This window comes from Raphanus sativus, chromosome 6 (assembly GCF_000801105.2).
Source record: "Raphanus sativus cultivar WK10039 chromosome 6, ASM80110v3, whole genome shotgun sequence".
In the NCBI taxonomy this organism is placed as follows: domain Eukaryota; kingdom Viridiplantae; phylum Streptophyta; class Magnoliopsida; order Brassicales; family Brassicaceae; genus Raphanus; species Raphanus sativus.
This window is the reverse complement of record NC_079516.1, coordinates 11,751,327-11,766,184: the sequence shown is the minus strand read 5'-3', so window position 1 is coordinate 11,766,184 and position 14,858 is coordinate 11,751,327. Positions and strand designations below refer to the sequence as shown.

Below are 14,858 nucleotides of genomic sequence, written 5' to 3'. Positions count from 1 at the left end.
AATAAGAAACCCTAAACAGGTATTTGCCTCAATACGTTTTCTTCTCTATTCTTCTTCTAACCTAAGAAGGCTGTTCTCAACAAGATTAAACTAAATGTATTTTGGTGATCATCAGTGTTTATATATATTTGTTGGAAAACGTATAAGTTATCTTGTTCAAGTGATAAAAGAGCTCCGGCTAGAGTTTTTGTTCTGAATTCGAGTAACATTAACTATTTAATCGTTTTTTAAATAGATTTAATCGTTCATGCGTATATGGTTGCAAAGCTTTGAAAAATTAGTTTTTAAATATAAAAACCTTTGAAATTTCCACAAATATATATGTCGTTTGAAGATATAATCTCAAAGTATTCAAAGATATGAGTGTGTGAAAACACACACATATTCATATGTATAAACAGTAAACGACAACATGTTTATTATATTTCAGTTAATAATAACAATATATATACATATACATTTATTTATATATTTTTATTATTAATTGACTGCAGTTGAACTGCAGTTATCTTGCACAATTGTTATTCAGAATATCTTTTTAAAAATAGACTTTTATAAAACATTATAGAGTCTTCTTAGAGCATCTTCAACCTATAATACTATTTTAGAATCAAAATTACATTATTTTATTGTAGTTTTAGCAATAAAAATAATTTTTTTTTCAACCACGACATCAAATTTCACACTAAAATTATTCTATAATATTATATATATTTATCTTTTACTTTTCATTTATTTAATTGTATGTTTATTAATAAAATAAGTGAATAGTGTTTTAGTGGAGTGAATAGTGTTTTAGTGTGATGAATAGTGTCACACCAAATTTGATGTAGAATTATAGTGTTGCACCAAAATGGTATAATTTTTGGAGTTAGGTTGGAGATGATTTTGGTGTAAAAACTACATTAAAATAGTGTTTTAGAATAGAGATGATCTTAGCCACAATGTTATAATAATGAAATGAAATTGGAAGGAATATTTTTAGAAAACCGAAGCTATAATAAACAAACTAAATGGAGTCATGATCGTACGTAGCATATGAGGGACAAGACATCACCGCAGGAGTCAGTGTCTCGTTTGCTTCGAGAACCTACGAATAAAGACACTCTTCATCTTCTTCACAACTCTCGAACGTTCATTCTATAACGATACTGTATATCTAATTTAGTTGAGTCCGATCCATTAAACAGATAATTGATTTTCAATATCTTTTTGTTCTTTTTAACTGAAAAATTGTTATCTAAATCACCAACTTTCAAATTTAGTTGAAATAAAAAATAATTTTTTCACATTCTTAAATCTATATTTATTTATTTATAATAAATAATTTTACAATGTTAATTTGAATATTTTAGAATCATTTGAACTCTATGGCAAGATACTTTGAGATAGAGTTCTCATTCAATATTTTTCTTTCTAACACAATATTTTGTAAATAGCAAATTCCGAGGAAGGAATTAGAGCACTCCACGAACGCGGGCGGCGCCGATCAGAACCAAGGATCCATGCCATTGCCCCTTCTCTATGCGGCAACGCGTGCCTCTCTCTTTCTCCAACGTTGTTTCTTTATTTGGTCAAATAAATAACATTAGTAACTAGTTGTCACATGTTATAAACACATTATTGTCATATTCATAAACAGCAATAGTGGTTTGGTTAACAAAATATAATGAAAGAAAGGTTAGTGGCTATATTGTCGTTCAAAAAAAAGGGTTAGTGGCTATATTTTTAATCTGTTTTTCTAACAAAATATAATACCTTGCACAAAACAAACGTCCATATATTAACCCAAGTACCTCTCATTCCATAAACTTCCTTTTTTTTTTTTTTTTTTCATAAACTTCCCTTATGTAACATTTAATTAGGATTAGTCAGTTGTAAAGGATTTAATGTTGTCCCCGTTACACTACACGATACATAAAATTTGACTTTGTATTAAGATAAAATTAACACAAAACGGCCAACTCTTAAGTCATGCCTTGGATTAATATTATATTTGACATAACATGCAAACTCATCTAGATAATCATCTTCGCTTTAGATAAATAAAGTCGGTCCAGAAACATTTGATCAGAAAACCTTAAATAAAAAATAACACTAGAAATAATTGTGATCAATGATCATTACTTATAGAAGAATTATTTGGTCACTTTGATGTGTGTTTCGTAGATACGGTGGAGATCAGATCCTGTTGGGTCAGTTTTAGTCCTTTGAAGTTTGAACAGTTCGAAAGGACAACTTCAACAAAAATCCAACGGCTAAGATCTCTTCTGCAAAGACTTATCGGACCCCACGACATGCCACCTATTCTCAGATTCTGATCGCTCTTCCCCTAATTATTCCCTCAAAAAGTCTGCTACTTCAAATTATTTTAGCATATCTACATTTTATAAGTAAATGTTAAATTAATAATCATCTTCTTTGTATAATGCATAATTATAAATATATATATCAAGACAACTGGGGTTGTTGCTTTGTTAGTCTGGGTTGCATGTGATTCAAGCTCAGCACCATATAAAATGCTTCCCGTTATTTCTTAATCAGAATTATCTTTGCAATCGAATCATTATTATTGTAATTAGGTTTATTAGATATAAAGTCTCCAACAACCACTAAATTCACCATTAATTTATTTAATTCACATTAATTTGACAATGTACACAAACACACACATTTGCGATTATATTACACATACACAAAAAACTATTTTCTCTCTATCATTTTAAGTTAATTTTTAAGATTTTTTCACAAAAATTAAAAATAAAAAAATTATGTAATTTATCTTGGTTATATAAAAGTAGTATTAAATAAAACTAGTTCAACCAATAAAAATACAGTATCTTATAATTGTTAAAAAAAATTAATAAGTATAAAATTTTATCTAGAAGAGCGATAACATCATTTATTTTGAAACAAAATAGAAATACTTAAAAACCATTTAAATTTATTTAAATTAATACGAAGAGATTATTAGGTATTTCGATATAGTTTCAGTATTCACGATAGATATAAAGATGATTACACAATATATAATTTTAGAACAAAAATAATAAAAATCACCAGGGATATGTAAAAGTCAAGCAATGAATATTACTGTTCTGGTAGTTGAAAAAGAGAAAATACTACTATTCTATACCATAATGATGAATTTAATTGTGTGGATATGTGATTGATCCGAATTCGAATCTAGTATTGTCTCATCTGGCAAGCATGTATCCATGTATTCGATTATGTAGACACATACATAGTTATATACTCTCTCTGTTTTTAAAAGATGTATGTTTTAGGAATTTTTTTTATTTCAAAAAGATGTATTTTTCATAATTTCAATGTAATTTTTGTCAACTAATTATGAATAATTGTGAATTTCAAAAACATTAATTGTATTTCTTGAAATTTTATTGGTTTAGAAATATAGGAAATATAAAATAACAAAAAACTATGCACTAATAAGTAAATTTTAATATGCTTTATTAAAAAGTGTGAAAATTTTAAAACATGTTTTATTTGAAAAGAGAGGGAGTAGATTGTAATAAGTGAAGCTTTGCTGGAGCTGTCTTGGGAGGCGGCAAAGGCATATTACTTAGAGGAAGCTTTGAAGGCTATTGGCTAAAGACTATGTTGTTTGTTCGGGCATGACTCATGAGTTTGTGACAATCACTTTGTTTTTGTAACATGTGAGAAATAGATTAATAAATGCTTTCTAAACAAATGATTACTTAAACCCTTATTTAAATATTCATTAAATTAGAGAACTTCTTTCAGAATAATATAGCTGAAGTATATATAACAACGCCGAATATGACGCACCAATCCATATCTCTTCTCTAAGCTCATGATCATCTGCTTGATCTCGAGCTCATTATTCTCTTCAGAAAGGAAAGGTCGTTTTTATCGTCTTCATCCTTTTTTTTTTTTTGACTAAATCTTCATCCTTTTCTTCCATCATAAAAATTATAGCTTATAAACCTAACTGTTCCAGGTTAGTTATGATAATCATTCTCATGATTTCTTTCTTAGTTTGATTTTTTTTTGTCGTTTCTTCATCAGCTAGTAGTATATATATAGTTAATGAATTTGTTGATTATATTTGTGTGTATCCTCTAATAGAAGTCCCTTTAGCAATTAGCAGTGCAGCAAAAATAGAAAAGAGTTATAAACATGAATTTAGGCTCGTTGAATACGTTCGGTTTTAAATTATTAGATTATATACATTTTTAGGTTCTAAAGAGCTCTGCCTTTATACGTTAATTTGCTTAGTTCAAATTCGATATATATATTTTTGAATATATACCAAATCAATTATATTGTTGTTCGAATTCATTTCGATTAAACAACTCTATTGGTATCCACTTATCCCCACAAATACTTTTTTCCCACAAAACTTGACATCAATACTTACTGAAAAAAAGACAGAAGAGTCCATAAGAATGTAAACGAGTCTTATTAACGAAAAGAGAAGATTGACATGCGTGTACGGGAAATAACATGAACCACCAAAATCATTTAGTAAGAACATCTTTATTGGTGTATTTCAACACATCTTAGGGTAGTATAATAAAAGGAAAAAAGTTGAAATAGTGATAAAGATGTGTATCTCAAAGTCTTCCACAAGAAGTGTTTTGGTGGAGTTATTAGAATGACATAGCACTAAACTTCATATTTTACTTTATTTTATTAATTTTTCACATTTAAACTATATCTCTTCACTTATCCCATTAAAGATGCTAAGTACGATAAATATGTAATGAGATTTTGTATGTATTAGATATATGAAGATATTTTTGTGCATGTGTGCTCAGATTTATAACATTAGTGGCTAAAAATTGCAGAATCTAAATCGGGTACTAGCAGACAAAATTAAATTTCCTTTTCTTTTCTTGTCACAGATTATTACAACTGAAGTTCCAAGTTCTTCAGATCAAATCTTCTTGAGATCTTGGTGAAATAAAGTCTTAATTCATCAGAACATGGAGAAGATTCTTAATCCGTACGAAAAGCAGTTCATGAAAATGGCTATGCTTAAACATGAAGAAACGTTCAAGCAACAGGTAATTATAGATTATTAGTAGATTCTGATATTTTCCATCCTACGTCATATATATACCTAATTGCCTATGAAAATGAATATATGGTTTTTAATATGGATTTTCAGGTATATGAACTTCATAGGTTATATCAAGTCCAAAAGATTTTGATGAAGAACATGCAGATCAACGAGGGGAGTAATGTAAGTTCAGGACTAGGGACGTTCATCAGAAGAGTTGATCAAGATATTGACCAACCGGCGAATTTTCCCGGCGGAGAAGACTCCGGTGGAAATAATAAGATTATGGACGAGAGTGAGATCGAGCTAACGCTTGGGCCCTCATGTTACGGTGGCGATTTGATGAGAATGAACAAGAAGATGAAAAATAATTCTTGGCCGGAGATAATGGACGAAAATTTAAATTCTGGCAGCCGGAGCTTCTCGTCGTCTTCGACAGGGTCAAGCAATAATAACCACAGCAATCTTGAAGAACAAGAGAGACAAGAGAGATTAATGAAACATCAGAAGCAGAAGCAGCAATGGCTTCAAGCATTGACTTTGAATGTTATTTGATAATAATAAATAACATTCATATTACACTATATTCTGAAATAGATTTCCATTTCTTTTTTTCAGTTTAGTTTTTTTTTTAATCAGATGATCTTTTTAGTGCTTATCAGTAAATTTTTTTTTTTTTTTTGAACAACTATCAGTAGATTTCTTCTATTCTAGTTCTTTCTAGTTTTTCTTGTAAATAAATATGAATGTTTTACTTACGAAGATAGATTATTATTAATTATTTCTTAGTTCAACGTATATAAAATTTACCATATTCAGATTTAAAAGTATATCTACATAAGGTTCGATCTTTCGAATCTCTATAAACATGAAAAGAAAAAGAAAAAGAAACTGGAGCATTATATTATTAATAGTAACGAATGAATAATGGAGGAGAAGCTTATAAAAAGGGGCCAATGATGAAGTAGTTAGGGGACAAGAACATGCACTATCTGCTGGCATGGTTCCTTCAGACTTCAAACATCACCTACTTCCCCTCTTTTTTTTTTGTCAACACTTCCTCTCATTTTAGTTCTGATTTGTGCTTTCCAAATTAAAAAGAAATGAAAATTTTAATAGTAAAGTTTTGATACATGAACCCCGATCATGTTTTACATCATTATTATCACCTCAGAGCATCTCAAAATACACTATATACAAACTTCAAATATAAAGTATTTTTTTTCTAAAAATAATTTTCAAAACTTTAAATTTGAAGTTTTGAGTACTGAAACTTCAAATATAGAGTATCACTACTTAAAATTTTAAATTTGAAGTTTCATATTTTCATTGCATTTTAGTCATTATATTTACATATTATATTTATAATTCTTAAATATTTTATTCTTTAATCTTTTTAATCCTTCAAAATTTTATAACGACTCATAAATATTTCAAATTTACTTTTATAGTTTTAATTTCTACAAATAAAATTAAACAAAAACTTTAAAATAAGTTTTTTTTCAAAACTAGATTTAGATAACAACAATGTTAGAAAATAAATTTAACAAATGTAATAATTGATCATAAATGAAAGTAGTTTTATAGAATAATGTAGTAGTTTACTTGTAATTTAATATTTAAAATTATTTATTTCTATGTAAAATTATATATATTTATTATATCATTTTGTTAATTTATATTTCTATAATATTTTTATCTATGTGCTATTTATTTATCAAGTTTTATGAATTTAAATTAAATATCATAAACATAATGATCTTAACGTAAAATATAAATTCTTTTGAAGTTAAATTTGAAATTTTACTTTTGGAAAATACTAACTTAAAACTTTAAATATGAAGTTTTGCAAACTTCAAGATAAAATGTTTTTTTTGAAGATATTCTTAGAATCCTAAGCTCTATGTATCTATGATCTAATCCTAAGAGCAGCTCCAACAAGGGGTTGATAATAAATTTCTTATAATTAAAATTAAATCAAAATGTTAAAAGAGAAGAGAGAAAGTGATGAACAGTTCTTAAAAACAGATTTAAAGAACCTATGAAAAACTTATAGTCCAAATGCTTGCTTTTAATTGGTTAACCTTAAAAGAATAATTAATTAACTAAATTTTACTACAAAATAATATTTTTCATTTCAAGGACTCCAAGTGGAGCTCTCCATGTTGGAGCTCCTCTACAGTATAATATAAATATGACTGTAAATGGTGTATTCGTAAAAATTTAATGAACAAGATGAAAAAGTTTACATTTAAAGCAATTACCAGCTTTATGTAGGAATATACACCATAAGCACACAAAGAAAACAAATGTTTATAAGTAGAAAAATCATTTGAACGAACTTAGAAGTCCCAACAAAAATTAAACATATACTCATGTATTTATATACTAAATGTTTTTTTTCTTTCAAGAAATAGAGTGTCTCCGATCTTTAGGTGGTTTGGTTCTGCCTCTAGGTGGAATGCCAAAAGGGTTTAGCTTCCCAAGTTTCTTTGAAACAGAGTTCATGAAAGACTTTCTTGGCAATGGAGGCTTATCCATAGAAGCAGTTGATCTTGGAGAACTATGATTGCTGCTCATGGTTGTTGTTGATGATGATCTCTTCTCAGTATTATCTTTCTCAAACTCTTTAAGCTTCATCTTCATTTTGAGAAGTTCAAGTTTCAAGTCCTGGTTCTCGCGTTTCACCTTGGAGAGTTCGTCGTTGTAGGAGCTGAGCTTAGGAGGTGGAAGAACAGCTGTTGCAGGTTGTGGTGGTGGTGCTGCTGGAGGATCTGTATCGTTAGTGACTTCTCCTCGTAGACGTTGTTGCTCGTAGTAAAGGACTTGAACAATGGTTTGAACGGGAAGACGATCGTTCTGAGCTGCGTGAGCGCAGGCTTCACGTGATAGTTTCTGGCAATCCATTAAGCTGCATACTTTCTTCCTCTCTACGTCACTCATATTAGGATGCGCCTGCAAGAAGATCATACAGCATGCAATAAGCTTGATCAAAATAGTGAAAATGAATGTGTATGTTTATTATCTTAAATTCTTAATATTCTCTATCTTACACAAAAATTTCATTTTATAATTATTATTTTTGTTTAATTGCCATTTTTAAATTTCTAATGTAGTTCTACGCTTGATCACTTATTTACCTTTTTAAATAACAAATTAATTATTATATAAATTATTTTTATTTAATTAACTATACATTAAATAGGAATATACTAGTATATAATTTACAAAAAAATTCAATCCGCATGAAATATATATATCAAAATGATTTTTTTTTTTTTGCAAAATAAGTAATAGTTTTTTTTTGAACTTATTTTTTGCAAAATAAGTAATAGTTACCTTCAAGTAGATGTCTACGGCTCGGTACATCCCATCTTCAGTAACTCTAGACTGTTCAGGGATAAGTTCAGCTAAACCTATGAACTTCTGTAAGCTCACGTTTCTATCAGAAGCTATCTCAGCCAAATAAGTCTCCATCAGTTTACCAACACGTTCCATGTCACCAGCAAGATCAGCACCATTGTTGCTTAACCGTACTCCTTCAACTTCAAACTCAAGATAGTTCATGAGAATGCGTTGAACAGTGTCTGTATCAAACAACGAATGTTCTCCAGTGAAAGAGTAAGAGGGAATCAAGAGATCGTCAAGTACGGCTTGTGACAACTGTAACCCCATTCTCTTCTCCAAGTCAAGCCTACAAGCAACCGTTGTTTCTAGGTATATTGCTGCACGCAGAAGCATCGAGAGAAAACTAACTGACATTGCGTTTCTCTCTCGTGGAAGAAGGCTTACTATTGTTTCAAGAATCACTCTCTTCTCGTGTTCTTGTTTTGGTTCAATCTTCTTGGTTCCTTTACCAAAAATCTCCTGCAAAAAAAAAAAACAAACTTATTAAATCCTATAAACATTTTTGTAAAGAATTTTAGTTTAAAAATTTGTAACTTGGAGCCTATCTCTATTTAAAAATTTGTAAACATTCAAAAATTTTACGCGGTTGTGTCTAGATCCGGCCCTGCTGATTAAACCCTAACAACTCTGTTTTATAATGGTAAATTGTGTATCAAGGAAACTCACCAGCCCTCGAAGAGATTTCTGAGCATAGAGCATAAGCACTGGACCAAGTCCATACTGCTTAAACCCTCTAGCCATCATTGCGATGAGAACTCGTTGAAACGAATCAATCCTAAGAACGGTCAAGTCTTCAGCCCACCAATCAACCACAGGCTGCTTGCTCACAACCTCATTGTTACTGTTATTACTCGTAGGACTGCAGAACTGGCTTTCCTGACAAGTCATATAAGCAATTGCATCGATGCAACGGCTCACAAGTTTCACTCTTTCAGCAACGGGCAACAAGTCCTCTGACTTGTGCAAGACTGTGATTGCGCTCGATAAGCTCTTCAGAGCTACTTCAGTCAAGTAAGCTTCGGATCTTGAAACGAGGTTTTCAACAGAGTGCTCCTCTGTCATCTCTAGATACTCTGATGCACATCGAAGCATGGCTATGTTCTCTGTGCTCATATCAAAGTTAATACCGTAGCAGAACTTAGTTGTTAGCTCGAATGCTTCAGAGCCTCCAGGGATGTCTGGGATTTTGATAACAGTAGCATCTGAATCGTTTTTAGATTCAGACACAAGTTTCTTGATAAGCCCACATTTGGACAAGAGTGGGAACTGCAAGAGAGACTGGTCTTGTCACCACTGGCTTTGCTTCATATAAGATTAATCGATAAATTTTTAGGTATAGTTTTTTTACCTTGTGCAGTGAAAAAGAAGCTTCTCCTACATGAACGGTGACATCACTAGAGACTTCCTGAGAAGATATCCTGAAACAATGTAACAAACATTTTTACTTGGAAAGTAGTAATAAAAAATGGATCCAGAAATAAAAGTAGAATAATCCATTTAAAAACCATTCACTGGTTCTCTTCATGGCTGAGGACAAAAGATCTTTCTTCTTTGCTGACATACTACGAACTCTTAGTTCGCAGTTTCTTCTGACTCAAGAAACCAACCATGGAACACTATTTCAAGTCTTTCTCATGAACAAGATGTGCCGTAGAGAATAAGATCAACCAAAAGAGTTTCTTTCTCTTTTTTCCTCTCCAATAATTGCAACCAGAAGCTAAACTCCCCAAACAAGGAAAACCACAAACTACCCTTAATCCAAGAGACAAAGAAGAGGACAAAGCAGAGGAAGGAATGGGCTGTTAAGTAATTTTCATGGAGAGTACAAGATAGAGAGGGCTGTCTAAGGACTGTAGGTTTGTGTGGTAATGGTTTGGTTTGAAGATTTCAGAAGGGTCCATGTGGATCAGACACATTTTAGGCCTAAACAAATAATTCCAAAATGAAGTAGAAAAGAGTAATGATTCCTCTCCACATGTGTATATATCTCTTACAAATATAATATTAAGGAGAAGAGAGGGAAGGAGTACTACTACAAATAAGTTAAGAGATTCTTGATTTTTATGACAGAACATATATGGTTGATGGATATCTTGGTCCCTACAAAAGAGTCTTATCATATTTAAATCCTTCCTATTTTTGATAATTGAAGTCCCTATATATGCCCCCCAACATTTGATTGTGTATTTAGCAAAAAAAAAAAAAAAAACATTTTATTGTGACTCATTACAATCTTGCAATAAATGGTCTCTTTCAATAATACAAAAGACGTCCGCAACGAAAAGTTCAAAATTTTGAAATAGTTACGATAATAAAAACAGAATATGCTACATGAATATTGACTTATTTACTTCTAGTTAACCAACTCAACCACGTCATGATCAATAGCTTTATGCAATTTATACATTATGCACTGATATCTCATAATAGCATCTTCACCCTTCGCATGCCTCAATATCCCTCAGCTACCTAATCAGAAGTGTGTAGACTGAGTTACATATATAATGGGCCTTAGAAGTCCATATAAGGCCCATCTAGTAAAAACATGTTAGCGCAAAAGAAAGAAGAAAATGTGAAATCAGAATCAGGTGCGGGAGAGTGTAGTGAATGATACATGTGCCATTCTTCGTCTTCTTCTTCTCCTCCTCCTTCATCTCCTTCCAATCTCCTCCTCGTCGACGCTTCTTGCTACTGTGCGCCGTCTTGACGTTACGTGCGCCTCTGGCGCACTCTCCAATCCGACGCTCGCCTCTCGTCGCTCCCACGGAGACACCTGCTTCCGTCGGTATCGATCCAGATCCTCTCGCCGCCGAGATCTCTGTTTCCGATCAGACGCGGGCGATGTCGAAAGCTCGCGTGTACACGGACGTCAACGTGGTACGAAGCAAGGATTATTGGGATTACGAGTCGCTCAATGTTCAGTGGGGGTAAGATTGATTGTGAAACCCTAGAAAAAAAAAAGTTTCAACCTTTAGTGATCAAAACAGCTCTCTTTAGTGTTTTTTAGTTAAAAGTTTGGATCTTTGTTGTGTCTAGGGAGCAAGATGAGTATGAGGTAGTGAGGAAGGTGGGGCGTGGGAAGTACAGTGAAGTGTTCGAGGGGTTTAACGTGAACACCAAGGAGAAGTGCATCGTTAAGATCCTCAAACCCGTTAAGAAAAAGAAGATAAGGAGAGAGATCAAGATACTGCAGAACTTGTGTGGTGGGACCAACATTGTGAAGCTGTTTGATGTTGTTAGAGATGAGCATTCCAAAACTCCGAGCTTGATATTCGAGTATGTCAACAGCACTGACTTTAAACTTCTCTATCCGACCTTGACTGATTACGACATTCGTTACTACATCTTTGAGCTCTTGAAGGTAAAAAAACAATTTCTTGTATATAAATTGTTACATTATTTGGTGGCTAGCTTCCATTCGAGACTACTACTTGTTTGTTTCCAGGCATTGGATTACTGCCATTCGCAAGGGATAATGCACAGAGACGTAAAGCCTCACAATGTTATGATTGACCATGAGCTGCGTAAGCTTAGGCTGATAGATTGGGGTCTCGCTGAGTTTTACCACCCTGGGAAAGAGTATAATGTCCGTGTTGCGTCGAGGTATGGTTTTTACTTTATATCCTCTCTATCTTCGCTGTAGCTAAGGTTCACTCTGATGTTGTCTCCCCAATGCGTCGTCGTATATCAGATACTTTAAGGGACCTGAACTTCTTGTGGACTTGCAAGATTATGACTACTCATTGGATATGTGGAGCCTTGGCTGTATGTTTGCTGGGATGGTGAGTGAGCCTTGGTTGTATATTACACTATGTCTTCAAAATTGCGTTTTGGTTTAATCTGATTATTATTCATCTCGTGTAGATATTCCGTAAGGAACCTTTTTTCTACGGCCATGACAATCAGGATCAGCTAGTGAAAATCGCCAAGGTAAAGTTTGTACAACTCTCTCTCTCTCTCAGTTGTCAGATCTCATTGTGGTTATAAAAATGAATATGAACATATCTCTCTGCTTGTTGTTGATAGGTACTTGGGACAGATGACTTAAACGCTTATCTAGATAAGTACCAGTTAGAACTTGAACCACAACTCGAAGCACTCGTTGGACGGTATGTTTTGTAACTTAATTTTTGTAAGAGAGGTTCTTTTTTTACTGAATCATTATGGTTCAACGGACACACAACACACAGGCATAGCAGGAAGCCTTGGTCCAAATTCATCAACGCAGACAATCAGCATCTAGTCTCACCCGAGGTTCTTACTATTATTTGTTCTTGATTCATCTTCTTAAAGAAAACGGTTTTAGTTTTGGGGTTTTAAAGAGGGTTTGTGTGTCTTTAAACAATGTAGGCGATTGATTTCCTGGACAAGCTACTCCGGTATGATCATCAAGACAGATTAACTGCAAAAGAAGCCATGGTAAGTAGTAAAAAAAAAAGGAGCCGACTTTCTTCTCATAGTTTTCATTTTTACATTTGAGGTAAATAGATTATATTGATTTTGGATGGCAGGCGCATGCTTACTTCTCGCAAGTCAGGGCAGCAGAAACCAGCAGGATGAGAAGTCAATGAAACTCAAGAGAGAGAGAGAGAGAGAGAGAGAGATCTGAATGGCGATGATGATGATGGGTAAGTGTTTGATCTTTTCTTCAAGTATCATATCTAAACTGTGTGGTGTTTTCTTTTTTGTCCAACGTTTAAAACACTTTGTCGTGAATTCCGAATGTATTAAACGTATAAAATTACTATACATTAATGGATTGGAAGCATATTGTTTACACTCGCTGTTCCATATAATAACAGTGGTTAATAATTTGTCATATAAAGCTTATTTGGACGACTTAATGGGTCTTTATAATAAATAAAAAGCCGATTAAATTAAACTGGGCTTAGTGACCCAATAAAAATTAATAGAGAGAGAGATACCCGGGAAAACTGTGTGCAAGGGAGCATCTGCCACATGGCTAGAGACAGACGACACAAGTCAGCAGAAGCCAAATACTTAATAAGATTTAAAAGAAAAAAGAATTATATTAGTTTTTCTGGCTATGCAGTGTTTGACGTGTTTCAGGAGCTCTGCTCCACTAACCTTTGATCTTTTCTTCAATCAACGCGACGGACACTCACAAAACTCATTGGCAAAATGCTCAGATTAAACGTTAATTACCCTTTGCTTCCGAAGATACCACCAGCCAATCGCGTTTGTAACAGAAAGCTCGGCAGCTACTATGATTATTCGTCGAACGTTAAATATGGCGATGATGATGGTAAGAAGAAGCAGATGTTTCTAAGCGTTTCTGTGAAAGCAATGAAGGAAGAAGGTAACGGAAGTGGAAGCATGAGTTTCTCTGGACAAAGCTGGGATCCTAGCTCTGAGATACAAGTTCCTTCCGACCAAAGACCTGTAAGTATATTTGCTTTTTTTTTTTGTCTTTTTCTTTCCAACTCTATAAATAGATAAAATATTTTTTAAAAGAGTCATAATAATAATTATGATATTTTCTTTTAGGTGAATGAGTATTCGGCTTTGAAGGAAGGGACGTTGTATTCATGGGGAGAACTGAGTCCAACCCAATTCTTTCTTCGTATAGGTGGTCTTTGGTTGGTCACTTTCACTGTTCTTGGAGTTCCCATCGCTGCTGCTAGCTTTAATCCTTCCAGAGTGAGTGAACTTCAAAATCACTTGAGTTGAGCCGTTCTCTCTCTCTCTCTCTTGAAGAAGAAGAAGATTATAATATATATAAAAATTTCCCTTGCAGGAACCTTTGAGGTTTGTTATAGCTGCAGGGACAGGAACTTTATTCCTGGTTTCATTGATTGTCTTGAGAATTTACCTGGTATTTTATATATATACTTTTCCTCTGTTTCTCATAGCTTAACAGAATTTATAAGTGGATTATAATGAAGTTGGTTGGTTTGTTGTTAGGGATGGAGCTATGTTGGAGATAGACTACTCTCTGCTGTTATTCCGTACGAAGAGAGCGGATGGTATGATGGCCAAATGTGGGTTAAGCCACCTGAGGTCTGCATTTCCAAAGTCTTTTCCTTTTCACTAGAAGAAATGAACATTCATTGCTCCAAATAACTGACTCTGACTGTGACTTTGCATCTTTGTTTTTTTTCTTTCTCAGGTATTGGCTCGGGACAGGTTGTTAGGTTCGTACAAGGTAAAATGCAGACGATGTTTTTTTTTTTTTTGGCAACATTTCTTATTCAGTGGTGAAAAATGAAAAGACATGCAACTTTTGTGAGTTTCAGGTGAAGCCGGTAATCAAGATGCTGAAACAAACATTAGTTGGAACAGGAGCTTTGCTCGTTTCAGCATTCGTCCTATTCGTTTTTGCAACACCTGTTGAGGATTTTTTTAAAACCACTCTAAGATCAAATGGTAACCAACCGGAGGT

At 33.0% G+C, this 14,858-nt stretch overlaps 4 protein-coding genes across 4 annotated transcripts in view; 3 read left to right on the top strand and 1 right to left on the bottom strand.

Annotated features, from left to right (window-relative positions):
* The first annotated feature begins 4,678 nt into the window (after window positions 1-4,678).
* On the top strand, window positions 4,679-5,760 carry LOC108837375 (uncharacterized). The gene is made up of 2 exons (XM_018610430.2): window positions 4,679-5,051; window positions 5,156-5,760. Exons 1-2 carry the CDS (start codon window positions 4,971-4,973, stop codon window positions 5,600-5,602), a joined length of 528 nt encoding a protein of 175 aa, XP_018465932.1. The 5' UTR covers window positions 4,679-4,970; the 3' UTR covers window positions 5,603-5,760.
* Window positions 5,761-7,242: 1,482 nt separating this feature from the next.
* On the bottom strand, window positions 7,243-10,354 carry LOC130496810 (BTB/POZ domain-containing protein SR1IP1-like). Its single transcript, XM_056989295.1, has 5 exons — window positions 9,961-10,354; window positions 9,804-9,873; window positions 9,122-9,721; window positions 8,387-8,914; window positions 7,243-8,002 (listed from the first exon to the last, which is right to left on the bottom strand). Exons 1-5 carry the CDS (start codon window positions 10,014-10,016, stop codon window positions 7,454-7,456), a joined length of 1,803 nt encoding a protein of 600 aa, XP_056845275.1. The 5' UTR covers window positions 10,017-10,354; the 3' UTR covers window positions 7,243-7,453.
* A 675-nt stretch (window positions 10,355-11,029) lies between these two features.
* Window positions 11,030-13,234, top strand: LOC130496581 (casein kinase II subunit alpha-2-like). The gene is made up of 9 exons (XM_056988751.1): window positions 11,030-11,382; window positions 11,492-11,816; window positions 11,901-12,058; window positions 12,147-12,237; window positions 12,320-12,385; window positions 12,482-12,564; window positions 12,646-12,709; window positions 12,806-12,874; window positions 12,967-13,234. The coding sequence occupies exons 1-9, from the start codon at window positions 11,063-11,065 to the stop codon at window positions 13,024-13,026; spliced, it is 1,236 nt and encodes a 411-aa protein (XP_056844731.1). The 5' UTR covers window positions 11,030-11,062; the 3' UTR covers window positions 13,027-13,234.
* Window positions 13,235-13,469: 235 nt separating this feature from the next.
* LOC130495539 (protein CONSERVED IN THE GREEN LINEAGE AND DIATOMS 27, chloroplastic-like) overlaps window positions 13,470-14,858 on the top strand; it is a 1,729-nt gene continuing 340 nt past the window's right edge. The window contains exons 1-6 of the mRNA XM_056986946.1: window positions 13,470-13,858; window positions 13,964-14,116; window positions 14,214-14,291; window positions 14,381-14,476; window positions 14,586-14,621; window positions 14,713-14,856. Coding sequence (XP_056842926.1) covers window positions 13,598-13,858; window positions 13,964-14,116; window positions 14,214-14,291; window positions 14,381-14,476; window positions 14,586-14,621; window positions 14,713-14,856 — 768 coding nt within the window. The 5' untranslated portion in view covers window positions 13,470-13,597. The remainder of the gene's footprint in view (window positions 13,859-13,963; window positions 14,117-14,213; window positions 14,292-14,380; window positions 14,477-14,585; window positions 14,622-14,712; window positions 14,857-14,858) is intronic.

Coding starts and splice junctions, on each gene's coding strand:
- LOC108837375 (XM_018610430.2), top strand. CDS start 4,971: ATGGAGAAGATTCTTAATCCGTACGAAAAGCAGTTCATGAAAATGGCT. Junction 5,052..5,155: donor AAGAAACGTTCAAGCAACAG/GTAATTATAGAT, acceptor ATGGATTTTCAG/GTATATGAACTTCATAGGTT.
- LOC130496810 (XM_056989295.1), bottom strand. CDS start 10,016: ATGTCAGCAAAGAAGAAAGATCTTTTGTCCTCAGCCATGAAGAGAACC. Junction 9,874..9,960: donor ATGAAGAGAACCAGTGAATG/GTTTTTAAATGG, acceptor ACATTGTTTCAG/GATATCTTCTCAGGAAGTCT. Junction 8,915..9,121: donor AGAAATCTCTTCGAGGGCTG/GTGAGTTTCCTT, acceptor TTTTTTTTGCAG/GAGATTTTTGGTAAAGGAAC.
- LOC130496581 (XM_056988751.1), top strand. CDS start 11,063: ATGATACATGTGCCATTCTTCGTCTTCTTCTTCTCCTCCTCCTTCATC. Junction 11,383..11,491: donor TCGCTCAATGTTCAGTGGGG/GTAAGATTGATT, acceptor TGTTGTGTCTAG/GGAGCAAGATGAGTATGAGG. Junction 12,059..12,146: donor AATGTCCGTGTTGCGTCGAG/GTATGGTTTTTA, acceptor GTCGTATATCAG/ATACTTTAAGGGACCTGAAC.